This window comes from Acinonyx jubatus, chromosome D1, assembly GCF_027475565.1.
Source record: "Acinonyx jubatus isolate Ajub_Pintada_27869175 chromosome D1, VMU_Ajub_asm_v1.0, whole genome shotgun sequence".
In the NCBI taxonomy this organism is placed as follows: domain Eukaryota; kingdom Metazoa; phylum Chordata; class Mammalia; order Carnivora; family Felidae; genus Acinonyx; species Acinonyx jubatus.
The window spans coordinates 67,293,091-67,313,469 of NC_069390.1; the positions used below are offsets into that span (position 1 = coordinate 67,293,091).

A 20,379-nucleotide genomic window follows, 5' to 3' on the forward strand; every position below is an offset into this window, starting at 1 on the left:
GTTTTAAGTAGCTTAATTTACAACAGTAAAAAATTACAAATAATCCAAAAGTCCATCATTTGGAAAATGGACAAACAAAATTGTGGTAAAAGTCACACAATGGAATACTATTCAGCAAAAGAATGAATATGAGCAATACATTCAATAATAAGGACAAAGCTCAAAACACTATGATGAGCAAAAGAAGCCAGATATAAGAATAAATACTTCGTGATTCCATTTATATCACATTTAAGATCTAATAAAATTATGCTATTAGAAATCACATCAGTAATTTGTGTTGGGGACTAGGGAAGGACCAGAAGGGGCCACGAGAATTGCAGTGATAGAAATGATTTAAAATCTGAATGGTATGCTGGTAACACAAATGTTTAGTTATCAAGCTTCACTGAAATGGATACTTCACTCAATTTTGTTTTAAAAAGAAAGACTGGCCTTTAAAGACTATATATCAAATCTCAACTTAATATGAAAAGCTAATTACTTTCAAAAGGAAACCTTTTCAGTCAGTTGAAAAGGAATTGTTCCCTATCTTTAAGTGAAACAAATGCATCAGGAGCATTTACTTGCCCCAAATATTCTTTAGGATTTGAGATAAAGAGTTACTGGATTGTAGGCATCTAAATCTCTCTACCAATTATGACTTCAACAATTCCTTCATTCAGTGTTTTCCCTCTACATGCAAAACCTTAGTATAAGAAAGATATAGTAGAAAACCAATTAAAGCCAAAAATATTAGATTATAATATTAACTTCTATGTTGAACTGAGAACACATGTATACCACTTCCCAATCCCAACAAAATGTCTGCTAAGACTCCCAAAGACACTAGTATTATCTTCATTTCACAAATAAACAACCTGAGACAGTGAAAATTAAATAACTGGCCCAAGATCACTTGTATGATACACAGCAGGAGCCAACAAAGGGTCTTTGGTATATATGACTTGAAAGTCTAGATATTAAGTACTATGCTACAGAATCCTTAATTAAAATCGGGCATTTGATGGGGTGCCTGGGTGGCTCAGTCAGTTAAGCATCCGACTTTGGCTCAGGTCATGATGTTATGGCTTGTGGTTCAAGCCCCGCGTCTGGCTCTGTGCTGACAGCTTGTAGCCTGGAGCCTGCTTCAGATTCTGTGTCTCCCCTCTCTTTGCCCCTCTCCCGCTCTGTCTCTCTCTCAAAAATAAACATTTTTTAAAAGTTAAAAAAAAAAAAAGGCATTTGAACTGTACACATTAAAGGAAATAAACTAAAGGAATGGTATAGTAATGGCTAGCTCCACCAACATAAGAAATGAGGAGATCATAATGTTAGAAGTCAGCAATATATGTTCGAATCTGCCAAGAAAAATCACACCAATCCCTTGACAGTAGTAACTGCATATTATTCATCTTTGTACCACTCACACCTAGCAATACATATAGCAGACAGTGCAATGATATTATAACCATACACTTACCTGTGAAAGGTCTGGTATATCACCTCTGTCAATTCCAACTTGCTGTAAAAAGAAGCAGCATTGTACTTAACAAAATTGTAATAAAAAATAAAAATTTAGAAAATGACATTATGGCTAGTACCACGAACAATATTCTAGATTGACTTCTTTAAAATCAGAAGACTATTTAATCTCCAGAGGGATCATTCACTATTTCCATGGGCTTAGATGTTATTTACATGGTTCTAAAAGTTGTAAAAGGAGAAGAACCAGAGTTGGAAATCCAATAAGAGTATCCACGTCTTCTGAACACCTAATACTTAAGCTACCTTGTCACAATCTAAAAAAATCCATCACTTTTATGTGTCATATGACAAAAAGACTACAGCAAGAAAGAGAAAAGCTGACCATGAACAAGTTTCCTGGGGCATAAAAAAGAAGTTAAGGAACAAATTTGAGGATAAGGACTTTGTCTTTCTACATAAAGTATGCTTTTCCTGGCAATCACCACAGATAACAGTTTTTAAAACCCATGTTCATGCAAGTAGGCCAGGTTTTATACAATTGCCAAGTGATCTTCCAACCAGGATATAACTATCTACACAAACCAATTCTAATACACTTTCTTAATGTTCGGGCATTAGGCAATTTCCAGAAAAAATGATAAAAACCATCCATACTTTTCTTGTGACCAAATTAAAAAACTTTTTTCCCTTCCTGTAGTTATGTTTCATTTTCTAATCATCCTCTCTTCCTTTCCACAGTTCGAGGGCAATTCCCAAAATGGTATCAGAAAATTTGACAGAATAATCCATACTAAGATCTTAATAGCTTATCACTAACTGATACATGAGTCCCCTCCAAACACATTTGAAAAGGTTACTTGTACCTTTACTCAAAGGACTAAGGTCTCATAATGAATTGCAACCCAAAGACAAAGACAGCCTCATGAAAGAATATTTTATTTCTCAGATCACACAGAGTAAATGGTCTATTTCATCTCAGACCAGAATAACTGAAGGTAAATAAAGGCTTAAAACTTAAGTCAGTAACTATAACTATCAAACGCAAAGAACATAAGAGGCCAAAGGGAAAAGTCAGCAAACTAAAACATTTAAAGAATTTACTGAAAACACAGTGTAAACACTACCTTTTTCTTGTTTTAGTATATGACTAACCCTAAAGAAATGGAAAATATACATTGATCTCTTGAGGGATACTTTAAATCCAATATAAACTTCAGTAGATTTCATAAGATAGCTAACATAAAGCTCTTTTTTTCAAAAGGTCTTATGATGCTGTTTTATTTCATCTGCTAGAGAATGAAATATCACTATGGTAATAGAGCTAAAATCACCAACTTGCAAGTTCCAGATTAACTACTTTGATATAATTGATAAATGATAGTCATCTTCCAGAATTATCCTAAGGTACAGGAAGGGAAAACAAAAACACTTTGAGAGTTGCCTCTGTGCAAGCAAGATAGTGCCTTCTATGACCATTTCAGAAAATTATTTAAACAGATTTATAAAATTAGACTGTTCTACAACCTACATTCATGGTGTTCATAATCAATGACAAACAATAAATACACTAAATTCACTTCTGTGGGGTAATGAAACATTGTGGACCATGTGATTCTAGCTGCAAATCTCAGTGGAAGAAAAAGACTTGTACTCACACTGAAAATTCTCTACCATATAATAAGATAAATATGCTAAAATATATGGCTAATGCCAAACACAAAATTCTATTGCACCACTGTGTGCCACCTTCCTTATTTTAGCGAGAAATAAACAATTTAAAAATGGATTACGTTTCAATATTCAATATTGAATTAAGTATGTAAGATGTATCTTAGTCAATACCATATCACATTCATAACATAACAAAGAATTCAATATAGTATATGGATATGACTGAATATATACTTTATTTATTATATTTAAGATGTGACTTTCATTTGGATAATGACTTATTTCTCTAAAATCTATACTTAAAGACAAAAAAAGCAAGTTAAGAGACCTAGTTAACTTAAGGACAGTTTACCTCTGCAACTTTGAGAAACTCTGAGATTCTTGTCATCCTAGTCAGGAACTTCTTATAGATGTCCAGACCTTCTTTGCATTGGTTCTTTTTCATATCAAAATATTTTTCTGCCAAAGGTAAATGTAAAAATACTTTTATTCACATCAAAAGAGAAAATTCAAAAGTGAAAACAAGTAATAGCTCCAAAGAGATCATATAGGTGTCTCAGAGAACAAACTCACCCTACAGGAAAAATGTCAGTGTTAAATTAGCTGAGATATTTAAATTGAATTAAAACAGAGATGTTATATTAAAAACAGAAAAATCATTTGACTTCACTCATATTACTAGTTTGTTCTATAATATTTCTATAATTTTTATTAACACATTATACTTTTTTCCATTCCAAATACTCTTACTTTCAAATATTCTTACTAATAATGTATTAACATATACTACTTCCAAATATTCTTCTTCCAAATATTCTTACTAATAATATATTAACATATTAATAAAGATGGCAACTTTACCATGTTCAAATGTCACCTGGAAAGCTTATTTAAACTTATTATATGAACAGCAATAAAGAGCTTAATTTATAAGTAATTGTAGGGTGACTGACTCCCAAAATTATGTAGAAACCTTCCATTTTTTTGTGAAAAAAATAATCCCAATTTCCCTATCTTCACAGAGTAAAGCATCCCTAAATAAGTTTGTGAATAAGCCTATAAACAGCAAATTTAAATAATTTTTTTAAGTGAGGAGGGGAGGGAAAACAAGCACATTGGAGTGAACACACTGGACATCTGAGACCAATACTTAGGCATTTTTTTTTTTTCAACGTTTATTTATTTTATTTTTGGGACAGAGAGAGACAGAGCATGAACGGGGGAGGGGCAGAGAGAGAGGGAGACACAGAATCGGAAACAGGCTCCAGGCTCTGAGCCATCAGCCCAGAGCCTGACGCGGGGCTCGAACTCACGGACCGCGAGATCGTGACCTGGCTGAAGTCGGACGCTCAACCTACTGCGCCACCCAGGCGCCCCAAGGCATTCTTTACAGACTGTTACTCATCTACTCCATCCAAATCCCACAGGAAAAAAAGATCATTTCTAGGCAAAATTAAATAACTAGGAATACACACATTCCTAAAATGCCTCAAAAGTAAAAGGCATCCTAAAAAATAAATTTTTAATCCATTTAAAATAATTATCAATTTTAAAATTAGGCCTAGAAAAAATCTATCAATTTTATAATTACAAAATTGTGAAGAAGTAAATTGTGAGGAAGTAAGATTCTTCTAGGAGAGAAAATAACTTTAACTTAATTTTAAAGGGATTTTTATATTTCTAAAAATAATAAAACTGACATAAAAAAACATAAAGATATATCTACAAAACAAGTTCATCCAGCTGAACATTCTAGTTGTAAAAATAAGTATTTAATCTCTTAGCACGCGTAACTAGAAATAAAAATCTTTTCTCCAAATAAATTGTTACAATCAATGAATAGCCCAAGGAGTGGTTAGGCAGCTCTAAGTAACAACTCAGACAACAATATTTAACCATATGACACAAGATAAAAAAAATAAAATGTATTAAGCTACAACAATATTTACCCAACAGGTTAATAATTCCTTCATTGTATGCTGCAAACAGTCTAATGGCATCTTTGAACAGGAGCATGAAGGCAGCATTTATTACCCCATTTGTAAGTTCATTGCTATTAACCTAGGGAAAAATTAGAAAAAAAGATGAACTAATCTTAATCTTTTAAATGACAGTGACTTCCTTCAAATTAAAATACAGTAAATTCAAATATTTAGGTGTATTAGAGAAAAATACATTTATTTCTTTCAGAGTTACATCCAAATAGTGCAAAAATGTGTCTAAGAGCTCAGATTTATGTAAAAGCCACAAACAAGAATTCTGTAACATTCAATGTAATTCAGAAGTAAGTCATAAAGAAAAAAATCCCCTCTTTCGAAATTCCTAGGCAATCACCAAGGCACAAAGCTAAGCTAGGTAGAAGAAATGTATTTTTTTTTAAATATACCTTTTTCCACTATTATAAACAAACTTACCTTCAAAATGGTTATGATATTTCTATTTCATATGGTTAACTGGGAGAATTAAATGATACACTGATCGTAAGGAGCTTAGCACAGTACCTTACACATAAAGAATCAATAGTATTATTACTAAATATGCTGTAACAAAAAGCCAGCACCTATTTATCTATCAAGAATACAGGAAAACCTTTAGTTTTATCTCAAGAAGTGAAATCAAGAAGATAAACCAATGAACTTTAAGTTCTTTTTTAGATTACACAAATAACTACTACATGAAAATTCATTTTTAGGTATTGAAAAACATAAGCACAAAGTTAAATGGTAAACAACACATTGGTCAATACATGCAAAATATCTAACAAGGTTGACTTCCACTGTAGAGAATCCTAATAATAAAGCAAATGACAGACAATTCACAATATACAGTTAGTAACATGTGAGAAGACCTTCAATTATCAAGTAAATTAAAATATAATAATCAATTAAATCACTAAACTATCCTTTCTTGAGCACCAGATTCGTAGATACCAAAATAATCAAAACCAAGCTATTATTCAATGCCAACAAGGATGAAGAAAAAGAGGTACCTGTTGACAAGTGACTAGGTTTAAGCCTTCTGTAATGTAAGTTAGCAATATTTATTAAAAATTTTAATGTTTATGGGAATACAAGCTGGTGCAGCCACTCTGGAAAACAGCATGGAGGTTCCTCAAAAAACTAAAAGTAGAACTCCCCTATGACCCAGCAATTGCACTACTAGGCATTTATCCACGGGATACTGGTGTGCTGTTTCGAAGGGACACGTGCACCCCCATGTTTACAGCAGCACTATCGACAATAGCCAAAGTATGGAAAGAGCCCAAATGTCCATCGATGGATGAATGGATAAAGAAGATGTGGTATATATACAATGGAGTATTACTCGGCAATCAAAAAGAATGAAATCTTGCCATTTGCAACTACCTGGATGGAACTGGAAGGTATTATTCTAAGTGAAATTAGTCAGAGAAAGATAAAAATCATCTGACTTCACTCATATGAGGACTTGAAGACAAAAAAAGATGAACATAAGGGAAGGGAAACAAAAATAATGTAAAAACAGGGAGGGGGACAAAACAGAAGAGACTCATAAATATGGAGAACAAACTGAGGGTTACTGAAGGGGTTGTGGGAGGGGGGGATGGTCTAAATGGGTAAGGGGCATTAAGGAATCTACTCCTGAAATCATTGTTGCACTATCTGCTGACTAATTTGGATGTAAATTTTAAAAAATAAAAAATAAAAAAAAATTTTTTAAGTTTATGTCCTTCGATCCACCAAATTCTTTTTCTAGGTATTAAACTTACGGAATCAGGTTTATAAGTATGTAGATACACACATTAACACACACAGTATTTAGTGTATCCCTCATGTTTTTTTTCCCTCATTTTCTATATTGAAAAAAATCAGAAAAACTCTAAATCTCTGTCAATAGGAAGATTGTTACATACAGTGAAGGACAACACAGACCATGAAAACACATAATTTTATAAAGCATTCACAAAATACTAAGTGAAAAAAGTTTCATGGTTGAATCCTCTAATAAAAACCAAAATGAAGCATAATAGTTACATTAATCCCCTACGTCCTCCACACTAGGGATCCACAACTGTTTTTTGTAAAGGGCCTGAATCTGAGTACTTTAGACTCTGCAGGCCTGATAGTCTCCATCACAACAACTCAAATCTGGTTACTACATCAAAAAAGCATCCATAGACAATACCAGTGAGCCCTGCTGTAGTCTAACAATACTATTGTAGAAACTGAATTGAAATTCCAAGTAATTTTCACCTGTCAAAAATATTTTTTATTGTTCCAACCATAAAAAAATATATAAAAATCATTCTTAGCTCACAAGCCATACAAAAACAGGCAGCAGGCCATAGTTTGATACAATCTGTCCTAGATGGAAGCATCTACAGAATTCATTCATTGAATGTTTCCTGAACATACACTCTATGTCCCACATATGCCTTCACAATGGAGACACAGTAGAGAAAAAGCAGACCTGGTCCCTGCCCTCAGGAAGTTAAAGACTACCAATTAATAGCAGAAATAAAAGAAAAAAATCTATTTCATCATGAAATTGTCAGTTTCATTCACTAACTTGCACTTACAAGCTCTAAAATAAAATATCTAAAGATAGATGCCTCCAAAAAGAACAAACTTGAAAATGCTAACACTTAACATACTAATAATATGTTAACAAGTTACATGTTAACATATTACAAACGACAAAGCTGGCAACCTAGTTTAAAAAATGATCATTAAAACAAAAATTCCAAGGAACACATTGCTCTTTGACAACAACTATATATATAACAAGCTGTTGTAAGTGTATTTGAACTTCACTGTATTTGTTAACTGTCATACTCTGAGTTCTACGATGTAGACAAAAGTGAAATATTAAGTGGTTTATTCATAAAGAAAATCTTTACACATTTTTAAAATCTAAAAACCTTTATCAAAATACATTTTCAGATCAATCGCTTCATCTCTCCCTCACTTTCTTTAGCTTGGTATACCCTATAATTCTAGAGCTAGAGAAACACTACCAAAGAAATTAGAGTAAATCTTTAAAAATCATATAAATACCAAGTAATCTGATTTAGGACCACATTTATAGAAAATCCTTAGCCAAACAGGTTATTAGTATGAAAAAACTAGAGTCGATGGAAACTTGAGAATAAACACTCTGACCAATTCTAATAATACATATTTTTAAATCTTAAATTTTTATAAAATCATTTGTGTATTCAACTTACATTAAAATCAAGAAGGGCATCCATCTGATTTTGAATAATTGGTACAGTTTTAAGCAGTTTTTCTGTGTTCATTGTTCTCATCACACCATCAGCCCTATTTTAGAAAAAAAAAGAACAAACTGAATTTGTTATTAAATCTATATTTTAAGCTCTCATCTGGTTCCCTATTTAAAGAAAGAACAAGTTGCTATGAAACATCACGTTTTTAAGTCATTATTGAACCTGAAACCTCCAGCAAAAGACATACAGGAAAAACAAAAACAGGAAACACTGTTATGTCCAACATCGAGGAGCTTAAAAAGAAAAATTAAAAAGGTGTAAAAATATGAGACATAAAAGCATACATTAGAGTCAGGTTTATTGCGTATTTTTCACACGAGGAAATCATCTGATCCTCACACTACTCATATGTAAAGGGCAGTTCTACAATTTTTTTAATTGGAAAAAAAGAAATCATTTGCCTCAAATCACTAAACAGGACATGATGAGCCAGCAACTAAACTCAAGTCTTGGTAAGCACTGCTTTATTTAAGGTATTTTATTCATGACTCAAACAGCAAGACTTGTAAGTCAGAATATTATAACTAAAATTGTTTTATTACAAAATAAAGTCCAATTTTACCAAATCATTTTTAATCCAGCCATTAAAATATGTGATACTTAAGAGGAATGTTTTTTAATAAAGTATTCTGTTAAAAGTCCCAATATAGATTTCTTTAAATATTATTGCTTTGGGGCGTCTGTGTAGCTCAGTCGGTTGATCACCTGACTTCGACTCAGGTCATGATCTCACGGCTCGTGGGTTCTAGCCCCTGTCTCGGGCTCTGTGCTAACAGCTCAGAGCCTGGAACCCGCTTCAGATTCTGTGTCTCCCTCTCTTTCTGCCCCTCCCCTGCCCACTCTCTTTCTCTCTCTCTCTCTCTCTCAAAAATAAAACATTTTTTAAAATTTAAAAAATAATAATAAATAAATTTTGCTTTAGGTATTTCTAAAAATAGATACAAGAAATATTAACAGTACCAATATAAAGAATTTTACAACAGTGGTACCAAAAACACTAGATAAGAGGTACCTGGGGCTAAAGTACACAGTGACCATCAGGCTCCATACTAAGGGCTTGATGTATGTTTTTCAAATCCTTACAAAAATCATATAGATAGACTTCTCCCATTTTGTAGATGATCAAGTTCTATGATCAGTGAGATTATATGACTGTCTAAAGTCAGAGAACTACTGGGTGGCAGGGTCATTATGTAAATCCAGATGTAATAGACTCTAAAAGAGTGCTGTTAATAACCCTTTGTGAGAGTAACCATCACTTCTTAAAAGTGTGTAGGCTTTCCCTAATTTACAAATGACCTACTTACTTATAAATAGCCACTCTACTCTGAGCCACTACCCCTTCAATCATAACCCCAGATACCAGAAAAACAATTAAGCTATGAAAATCAACAATAGTGCTTTGCAAGACAAAATCACGTTTAAAGAACAAACACTGGACTACCTTAGGTAGGCAACCATTATCAGCCTTAGTCCAACAATTCTCTCCAATAAGAAGTGTTAACCCATGGATGCCTGTTTCCCCTCCAAGTACTATACTCCACTGGTTGGTACCAGCTAGCGCAGTTTGGCATAAGGACACCACTTCCTCTTCACAACCATTTTTTCGTTCTCATACACCTCACTCTAATTTGATCAGTCTCCTTTTAGTCTCCCTCCTCTCCTTGCTGAAGTTATTTTTGACCTGTTGGTCATTTCCTCTTTACCACAGAAGACCTGAATACTGGCTCAATTTTTCTTGGTTGATTTCAACATCTACATGGACAACCAATGCAAAATTTTAATCTCAAAGTTCCTTGACTAAAGATCCTATTCCTATGGTCAGATCATGACCTCACTGTCCCCAGAAACCACATTACCCCTACCCCACCACCAATATGAAAAAAGATAAAATTTATACATCTTATCCTATGACAATAACCTCCCAGCTGCCTTGGTCAAGTACCACCAAGGCAAAACTATTTGACTTCATCATAAACTTGAATGTTTCAACTTCTACCACTATCCTTCACATTTTTACTTCCTTCATCTAGCTTAGAATTCCACAGATCATTATTGTGATAATTACCTTCCAAATACACTCAACTCTCTTATACCTCTCTTCTTCCCTTGCAGTCACTTGGTAAATTCATAATCCTGGCTAAGCAGCTAAGTGCTGGTAAAGAAAACCACACAACAGAGCAAACTGGTAAAACTCTAAATTTCATGATCATCAACCTCAAATGGGCACTCGGCACTGCCAGCAATCCTCTTAGCCTTCTTCAGTAAATTCCTCCAAGTACTTTGAAATCTGATTCTCCCACCCTTTCTTCCCTGCCTCCCCACACCCACACACAAACTCTCAGCTCATAACTCCCAAATATTTCATTCAAAAACAGAAGATGACAAAAAGAGGTCTAGTCAACTTGCCAACAAAACTACATCTATCTGGTCTGGTCCAATTCAATGGAGGAAATCTCTCTTTCTATGAAATATAAATACCATTCACAGAGGTCCTCTGGATCCCACTCTGTCACAGTCCTTTGGTTGTCTTCTTTTTCTCTAACACAGCACTGTCCAACTATCTGCAATGGTGTAAATATTCAGTATGTGCACCATTCAATACGGTAGCCACTAGCCACATGCAGCTATTGAGTATCCAAAATATGGCTGATCCAATTGAAGAAACGAATTTTGTATTTTATTTCACTTTAATCAATTTAAATTTAACTAGCCACATTGGCAAACAGCTACCATATTGGACAGTGCAGCTCATTAACCTCTTCTTTTAAACTAGACCATTCCCATGAACATGCCGGCAAAGTCTCTATTATCACCATTCTTTAAACATACACACTCCACTAAACCCATATGCCCATTCACCTACCGTTTATCTCACAAAGTCAAATACATTTCTCAAAAAGAGTTCCATGCTCACTTTTCATTCATTATTCAGTTCATCTCAATATCGGCCCCTCTCCTACCACTCCAGTTAAACAGTTCTGGTTTAGGTCATGCAGAAATTCTAAGTAGCTTCTCCAATGGATACTTGTCTAACCTTATCTGACTAGACTTCTCACAGTATTTTCTTCACTATCACTTTTTCAGTTTCTTTTCTTGGCTCCTCATCCTCTGTTCATCCTCTAAAATAAATATTGTATATCTCAAGTGTTCCTGGGCTCTCTCTTCTCATTCTGTACTTACCCCCAAGGTGATCTGTTATTTTCAAGACAGAAACCACCAAGATGCCAATAATGTACTTATACTCCTAAACCAAAACTTTTAAGTTCCAAGTTAGTATGTCCAATTGTCTACTTGATACCTCACCTTGTATAAATCACAGGCATGACAAAACTGGTATTTCCAAAACTAAATCTTTAATTTTTTGCCATTATGCCCAACCCTACCCCAATCCAAAATCTTCCCAGTGAAAGGTGCCCATCTCCCCAGTGACTTACACCAGAAGCCATGGGGACAATTTTGATTCCCCTCTGTCACTAGCCTCCACAACATTTCTTTCCAAAGAACTTCAAATTTCTCAATTAAGATAAATCTTAACAGTTACCAAATACTTTTATCAGACTTCAAAACTCAATTCACAAACCCAAATGCTTCAACATGATTTGCACCAAATACATGACAATTCATATTCCATGAAGAACACGAGTTTTATGACTTCTTAAATACATTTTAATTCAATTCAGACACTTACTTCTCAAATATAAAAGCAATAGATTAAAGGCTGACTATCCATGTCCTTATTTACAGAAAATAACTGGATTATTCCGTGTTTTGCTTGTTACATAACAATATCTTGATACTTTGAACCAAACCAATTTAGATTTCAAGATAATTCAACTTAATACTATGAAAAAATGGAATGTTAAACAAAAAGAAAATATAGGGACTGATGTTTAACAATCAACTGGAAAGATAAATCCATAGGCAACTTATTGGATTCATTTTTCATAAAGCCATTTAATAAACTATTTACAAACTGAATTAGTTCTTTTTTCAAAAACTGTTAATCACCTAATATAGTAGTTTAGACTGTGCAAAGTCCCGAAGATACAAATGTGAGTAATGCTATGTTGACCTTGTGGAAGTGACAGTGCTATGTAAAATCTAACAGCAGAAATAAGGTTTCCTTTAGGGAGCCTGGGTGGCTCAGTCAGTTCAGCATCCAACTCTTGATTTTGGCTCAGGTCATGATCTCAAAGTTCGTGCATTTAAGCCCCGCACTGGGGTCCATGCTGACAGTGTGAAGCCTGCTTGGGATTCTCTCTCTCCCACACTCTCTCTGCCTCTCCACCATATGCATGCATTCTTTCTCTCAAAATAAATTAAAAATATATATATACAAATATATAAAAGGATGGTCAGAAAGATGTACTGTTTTTATAAGATAAAAACTGAGAGTAAATCAAATGTACATCTAGAAGAGAATCCCATAGCCATCCAAAAGAATGAGATCTGAGTACAGACTGAAAATATCTAAAATACACAAGAGAGAAGGAAAGCAGTCTTCAAATAATGTAATTCAATTGTCGTGTGATTTTCTATGGGTCTTCCTACATATATTTATTTCTATTTACACACAGAAAGCAGGTTACATATACTAAAATGTTAACATTTCTTACAAATTTCCTACAAGTTACAACATAGGTTGCTATGCTGCCTCAGTTTTTAAAGTGTAGTAGTTTTGTAAACATAAAAAATTATTACCCTAATAAATACAACTTTACTATTTACTACAAAACTCCTCTCCAAAACTCAAACAGTTCACTGAGGTTCTAGCCATGATATAATAAATTTTAAGTGCTGCCACATTCTCAACTTACATCCTATGTCCTATATTTTTTCTTTAATACAATGATATATATGTGTGAATATACACATACACACACACACATATATACACACATACACATATCTGTGTGTGTACATCAATTTTGTGCTTCTGGGTTCACTCAGTTATGGCTCCTTGATTCACTTTCCTATCCTCTAAGAGTAATTTCCTCTAAGTCAAATATTAAATATATTGTGCATTATCAAGGGGTGTTCTCAGCTCTGTTAAATACAGAAATGCAGGGGCACCTAGTGGCTCAGTTGGCTAAGTGTCCCACTCTTGATTTGGCTCAGGTTGTGATCTCAAAGTTCAAGGGTTCAAGCCCCATGCTGGGCTCCATGCTGACAGCACAGAGCCTGCTTGGGATTTTCTCTCTCCCTCTCTCTCTGCTCCTCCCCTGCTCTCTCTTTCAAAATAAACTTAAAAAAAAAAAAAAGGAAGAAGGAAATGCAACAACTCCCCTCAATCACAAAACTAGTCCTTCAAAGATTAGCTTTACTGAACACACTTTACACTGAAGTGTTAATATAAGCCCAACTGGAAAATGGTTCACTGGACAGAATACTGGAATTAAGAACCAGACTTCTAAGATGAACTCCTCTATTATCATCTCACAAATGACAGAGTATTTAAATATATGAAACAAAATCTGTGGAATTTAGTTTTGGTAAGTTCCAAACTAATCACCTCCTGATTAATTTGTAATAGTGACACAGAACATTTAGGTTCAATTTTTAAAATGCTTAAATTAACTAAGGGGTTACTTCTATTTTTGTATTAAATTTTCCATTGCAGTCTAGTAATTTAACATTTCAAGAGACCTACTCATTCATTCATTCATTCATTCATTCTTTTAGAGAGAGAGCATGTGCAAGTGGGGGACAGGTGGTGCTTGGCATGGAGCCTGATATGGGGCTCAATCCAATGACCCCCCCTGGATTCATGACCTCCAGTGAAATCAGGAGTTGCATACTCAACCACCTGAGCCACCCAGGTGGCCCCTTAAGAGAACAATTTAAAGAAAACATTAATTGTTTAGATGGAAGCAGGGAAATTCAGAAAGGCATTCACAAAAATATTTCTGCAGAAGCCAGATTCCCCTTAGGGCAGTCTTTCAGACCTACAAGGGTTACCAGTGCCCCTTAAGAATGTCTTTAGTGGCTTTATCCAAGGTCTTCTCATATATCCTGAGAAAAATCTGTATACCAGGCTATATCAGGTAGTGATCCACATTAGAACAAGGCTGGTACAACTTGAATATATTTTGCTAGATGAGAAAAGCCAAACTCAAAAGGCCATATAACATATGATTTCATTTATCTAAAATATCCAGAATAAGCAAATCCATAGAATCAGAAAGTAGATTTGTAGTCTTCAGGGTCTGGAGAAAGGGGGAAATGGGAAGTGACTGCTAATGGGTATGAGGTTTCTCATAGGAATGATAAAATATTCTGGAATACTTATGCAGCACACAACTTTGTAAATATATGAAAACCCACTTAATTATACACTTTAAAAGGGTGAATTTTATGTTTTGTGAATTGTATCTCAATAAAGCTATTACAAAATTTGAAAGAGCTTTTAAAAATCCTAGCACAAAGCATATGATATACTTCAAATAAAAAATAAAATTCTTATTTTAAACTGGCCTGAAATCATAATTCATAATCTATTAATTTCTATGGTTCACATTTTAAAATATTTGAATCCATTAGATATCAAAAAAAGGGAAAGCTTAACTCACCCTCTTTTCACTTTTGTGAAATCAAATGCAACTTGTCTGTATGAAACTGCTTTTTCATTAAGATATCTACTATACCGCCTAATAAATGTAGACATGTCATATCCTGTAAGAAAAAAAATAGAAAATATTTCCACAAATTATTAAAATCCCACTTTGCTTAGAAAACCAACTCATTTCATCCAAAGGCCATAATATCTTGCTATCCCAACTCAATCTAGTGATGTAAATTAAGTGACTAATAATGAATAGCATCACATTAAAAACTCTAACACTTCACATGTTTTAAGTCAGGTATGTCATAGGTGGCTTTGAAAAACTGTCCCCTTTAAAATTTCACTAAAATAATATTTTTATTATACTTCTGATCAACATTCTTATAGGAATTGAAAAACCATGTTCTCTTAAATACTTCTTGATAACTTCATAACTGAAACTGAACATCCTATGGAACCATAAGCCCCTCTCTTCAAATCAGTAAGCAATTTTATAATTTTCATACTTAAGAAATCTTCAGTTATATATTATTTGGAAAACCCAAACTTATGTGTGCCAACCTTATAAAAAGTACAAAAATTACTATATAGTATGACGAGAGAAATGGCAATACCTAAGTTTAAGGCAAAATAAGAAAGAACTATATGATGTTTTCAGTAAAACTTGAAGATTTTCTTTCATCATAATCATGAGATTTGAAAACTTCAGTAACATAAAACCTAATCGATGCTATTAAAATAACAACTTTTATTTTAGTTACTGCCTGGCTTAGGTAAGTCTACAAATTTTTGCTAATTACGAACCAGGTCCATCTTATTTTAGCTCATCTTCACCAACAAATTTCACTTTATTTGATGATCTCTACTACTTTAAAAAGACAATACCAAAACAATAACAACAAAAATGTCAAATAACTGAATTTAACATCATTACCAATTCATTTATTCAGCACATATTTCTTGAGCCCTACTAAGTGCCACTGGAGAAAAATGAACAAAATAGAAAAAAACATTATCACCCTCATGTATGCTCATAAGTACTACTGTATTTTATAAGGTGTTACATACTCACATTCCTCAGCTCTTTAGTTTATATTGTTCCCTCTCATCAACTTTATTCCATCCTCCTGCTGGGAGAAATACCTACCATCCTTCAGTCTCTGACACTTTCCCTGAACTCTGTGTTTCCACATTATTCTTACTTCATGTACAGTTCCTAGCTATTTGGTGTACATAATGTCTAATGCACTAGACTAGAAGCTTATTTGTATTTATATATATACCCAGTATATATATTATAAAATATAATGAAATATACCAGACTCCACCCAGCAAATTATATGAGGAACCCAAACTGTCAAAACCACTGAATTACATACTTTTAATTACTGTTTCAGTTTTATCTTTATAATCTCTTCAGAATGAGCTTCAAGCAAAAGGCCTAAAAAATGTTCTCTACATAAAAGGAATAAAAATCCTAAAATATTACCAGAAATGCTTAATTTCCATCTTAAGTGGAAAATCAGTAGCTAATAAGACACCAAAAACTCTATTTCCATATATGCATATACTCTGTTTTAGAGTAGTGGTTTGCAAATTATTTTCCAGACTCTTAAAGTTGAAATAAACAGAAATAAAAAGATAAGCAAGTAGCGTTTCTTCCACATCCCGGAAAACAGATCAGCTCCAGTTTTATCTGTTATATATTTCTGGTTGCTATTTAAGGTTTTATTTGAAAAAGTGATTCCACTGCTTAATTAATTTTTTTTTTAACTACTTGGAGCACTACATCTTTGTCAAAATAAAATCTTATAACAGTTCTATATACAGATTACTGGCCTTCCCAAATCTCTGGAAGATAGGGTATTTGATTCATTCTAATTAATACTTTCATCTTCCAAAAGTGAAGAAGTATTGAACCGGACAGCTCCCAACCCAAACAATGTTAGCCACTAAATTCCACTGATGTTACCTCCACAAAAGCCACAATTCAGGTCATTAACTTTCTACTAGATGACGAAAACATTCTACTAGATGACCAAAAAAATGACCAGAACAGTCTCAATGTCTTCAAGACTTTATCACTGTAATCAAACTTGTACTTAGGTATGGCACTTTCACACAGTCCTTCTCCCCTTCTCCCTCTACTCAATGAACATGATGGTTTCTCACTGCCTTATAAAATCCCAACTCTATCAAAATTTTCTGTGTCTGATTTTGGCCCCAAACAGCTCTAGAGGGCTATCTGCCACTACCTTTTCTCCAATATATCATCCATACATTCTATTCATATTGATTTGCTCTATAAATCTTAAATATCCCATGCTCTTTCATGTGTACTTTTGCTTAAGCCAACCCATGTTCTCATCTAGCTTTCAAAGCCCAGCAGAAAAATCTCCCTTCTCCAAAAACATTTCCCAGATTGAGCCCTACTATTGAATATTCCCAAATCAGTTAGTATGTTCTTTGTGATGTTATTCCTAGAGCTGGCATTGTACAATGTTAAAGGCCTAGTTCAGGAACTAAGTATGACAGATCCCAGTAAGACAGAATGTGCATGGAGTACCAATGCAGCAATCTCAAGTTACTGAATTAAAAGCAAAATAAATAACAGGTCTGAGTATCAATGAGCAATTCATCTGAACAATACACCATACTTACTTTTGCTACTAAAATGTATGATATTCGCAACTAAATTTCTTGGAATAAAGCATAAAATGGTAACAATAACAATGAAAGCTCATACTTACATGGATGGTGATTCCTGTGTGCCAGACACTACTGTAAGCACTTTATAATTATTAACTAGGTTAAGCCTCATGACAACACTACAGGGTAGGTGCTATCATTATTCCTGACTTTACAGATGCAGAGAGGTGAAGTAACTTGCTCAAGTTCATGCAGCTGGTAAGTGGTAGAGATGGTACTGAAACAAGGCAGTTTAATTCCAGAGTCCATGCTCTGAAAGCTCTACCCTATTTTATTTCCTAGAGTTCTAAGTGTCAAACACTGAAATCAATCTTAATCTTCACATTAAAACACAGTTTTTTCTTCCCTACACCTTTTACTAAAATATGAAGTTCCTCCACAACACATGTTCTAAAAGACAGAGTTCAACTCTACAGTAATCATCATACAGGGTTGATTTTCTATAATGAGTAAGTTGTCTTTACCTTGCAATCCACTTTTATCCAAAAAATTGCTTAAGTTAAACAATGTGTTTCTTGAAGCCAAATACTGAATAAAACGCTGGAAAACAAACAAACAATTATGTCAAATTAAGATAATGCCATCTAACAAAGTCTAATTTGAGAATGTGGGCGGTGGTTGTGTTTAATACATTCCATTAAGCTTATCTAGCTTAAATTTCTCATCCTCAGTCCGGTTAACTAGTTAATAAACCTAGAAACATAATCCGTATTTTTCACTAGCATACAGGAATTGATTAAAGCCTAATACCCATGGCTTCAGTATCAGCGTCTAAAAGGAAGTAGGAACTTTTAACCTAGAACCAGTAATTTTGGCTTTACTGCAGCATATTAGGGCTACAGCTAGTCACACTCAAGTGGAATCTTTACTTTATACAGCTACCTAGTGACCCAAATTTTTATGACCTTTTTAAAAACAAAATTATAATCATACAAGAAAACAGTATTACAGATATCCTCCCTTACCCACTGTCCAGATTAAACACACTGCCATATTTACTTCAGATTTTCTTAGAGAAACAAAACATTAAAAACTCTATTGAAGACACACACCTTCAATCTCATTTCCTTCCCTCTTCAAAGGCAATAATATTCTAAAGTAGGTTTGTATCATTCCCACACACATTTTTATAATTTTTCTATATATATATATCCTATAAACTGTACATAATTTTTTCTATTTTAAATTTACAGAAAAATCATACTGTATTCTTTTCCAAAGTGCTTTTTAACAACTTTTTCCCAAGAAAAAGTATTTAATTAATATACGTAGAACCAGTTAATTCATTTTAAATGACGTTCTAGCATTTCAAAGGCCAGTATATCATTATGTATCCATTTCTTATCCAGTTCTTTCCAATTTCACTATTATTAACCATGTTTCATGGACATCTTTGTACTTGGTCTCCATGTGCAAACATACAAAAGTTTCTCATGATATAAACTTAGGCTTGAATTTTTGGGTCAGCATGTATGCAAAAGTTCATCTTCTCAAAATACTGTCAAAATCCTCTCCAAAGTTCTTACCACAGAACACAACCTTAACTTCCCTTTACATACAACCTCTAAAATAGAGCTAATTCCTTTCCATTTCACTTCCCCTTAAGATTTCATTTTTTTTTTTTAATACATGCAGAGGGTTACTATCAATTAGGATATACACCAGCACTCCTCTAACTCAATCTTGTTTCATCTGCGTTCACCCCAAACTACCAAGCCAGGATTTTGAAAAACAATTTATAAATCAAATACTGATGTTTCATCACTTATCCTAAAACTGGTTTCAAAAAGGTGTTAAAATATCCTAAGACAGTATTAGACCCCATGATTTCCATAAGCTGTGATAATTCATTGTTGTGGGAAACCCATCCTGTGCATTGTAATGTTTAAAAGCATTCCTGGCCTCTCTACCTACAGATGCCAATAGCAACCCCATCATTTGCAACAAATGTTCCCTAGCAGGGGCAGGACAGATCACTCTCCTCCTTGCCCTATGGTATTCTCATCACAACAGAGTAAAATCCTATGCATACTCTCTCACAGACTACTAAACCTGCCAATAAGAAGAGTATTGAATTTGTCTTAGCTGCTTAAGGGAAATAAACATGAGTTTATCTAAAAACCACAATGAAATACTATTTTTCTCCTCTTATCAGTCAACTGTAAGGAATGGCTGTCAACTTTCTGTTTCCTTACTTTTATCAAAGTTTTGTGTCTAGTATTATCACCTTATTCATAGTCCCGGAAAGCCATGACTAATAGTCTTCCTCTTTATCTGGCATTCTAATTGGTTATACTCGTGGCTTTTTCTTTTTAAAGGATAAACTACATTTTCTTTAAAAAAGGTGAAAAATGCTATATAAGCCTGAAATTCTTCACAGTAAATAATCACGATCTTAAGTAAACACAATCCCAATAAAAGCAGAAAACTGTTATCGTAGTTAAGATAAAAAATGCTTCAAGTTACGCTAAAGTTAGTATATATAAACATTCCTATTGACTCCATACACTGGTTACAATAAATCAGAAAACTGAGTCATGTCTCTTGACTGAGACGTCATATTTCAGGTAACTTCTGGGAATAACTTTTAAAACTTAAACACTACAAATAAAGTCATCCAGTGAATAATCAGAAAGCTAAATTTCTAGGAAAGGGAAAGTTAAGAAAATTATGGAATATATGATCCATTAAATTGTCACTA

At 33.7% G+C, this 20,379-nt stretch overlaps 1 protein-coding gene across 16 annotated transcripts in view; it reads right to left on the bottom strand.

Moving 5' to 3' along the window:
• Nucleotides 1–20,379, bottom strand: part of PICALM (phosphatidylinositol binding clathrin assembly protein) — a 100,113-nt gene that overhangs the window by 45,056 nt on the left and 34,678 nt on the right. For all 16 annotated transcript variants that reach the window (XM_053203754.1, XM_027039964.2, XM_053203755.1 and 13 more), the window contains exons 3-8: nt 18,143–18,218; nt 14,977–15,079; nt 8,345–8,438; nt 5,088–5,199; nt 3,491–3,597; nt 1,463–1,504 (exon numbers count right to left, since the gene is read on the bottom strand). In XM_053203754.1, the coding sequence (XP_053059729.1) occupies nt 1,463–1,504; nt 3,491–3,597; nt 5,088–5,199; nt 8,345–8,438; nt 14,977–15,079; nt 18,143–18,218 (534 nt within the window). The remainder of the gene's footprint in view (nt 1–1,462; nt 1,505–3,490; nt 3,598–5,087; nt 5,200–8,344; nt 8,439–14,976; nt 15,080–18,142; nt 18,219–20,379) is intronic.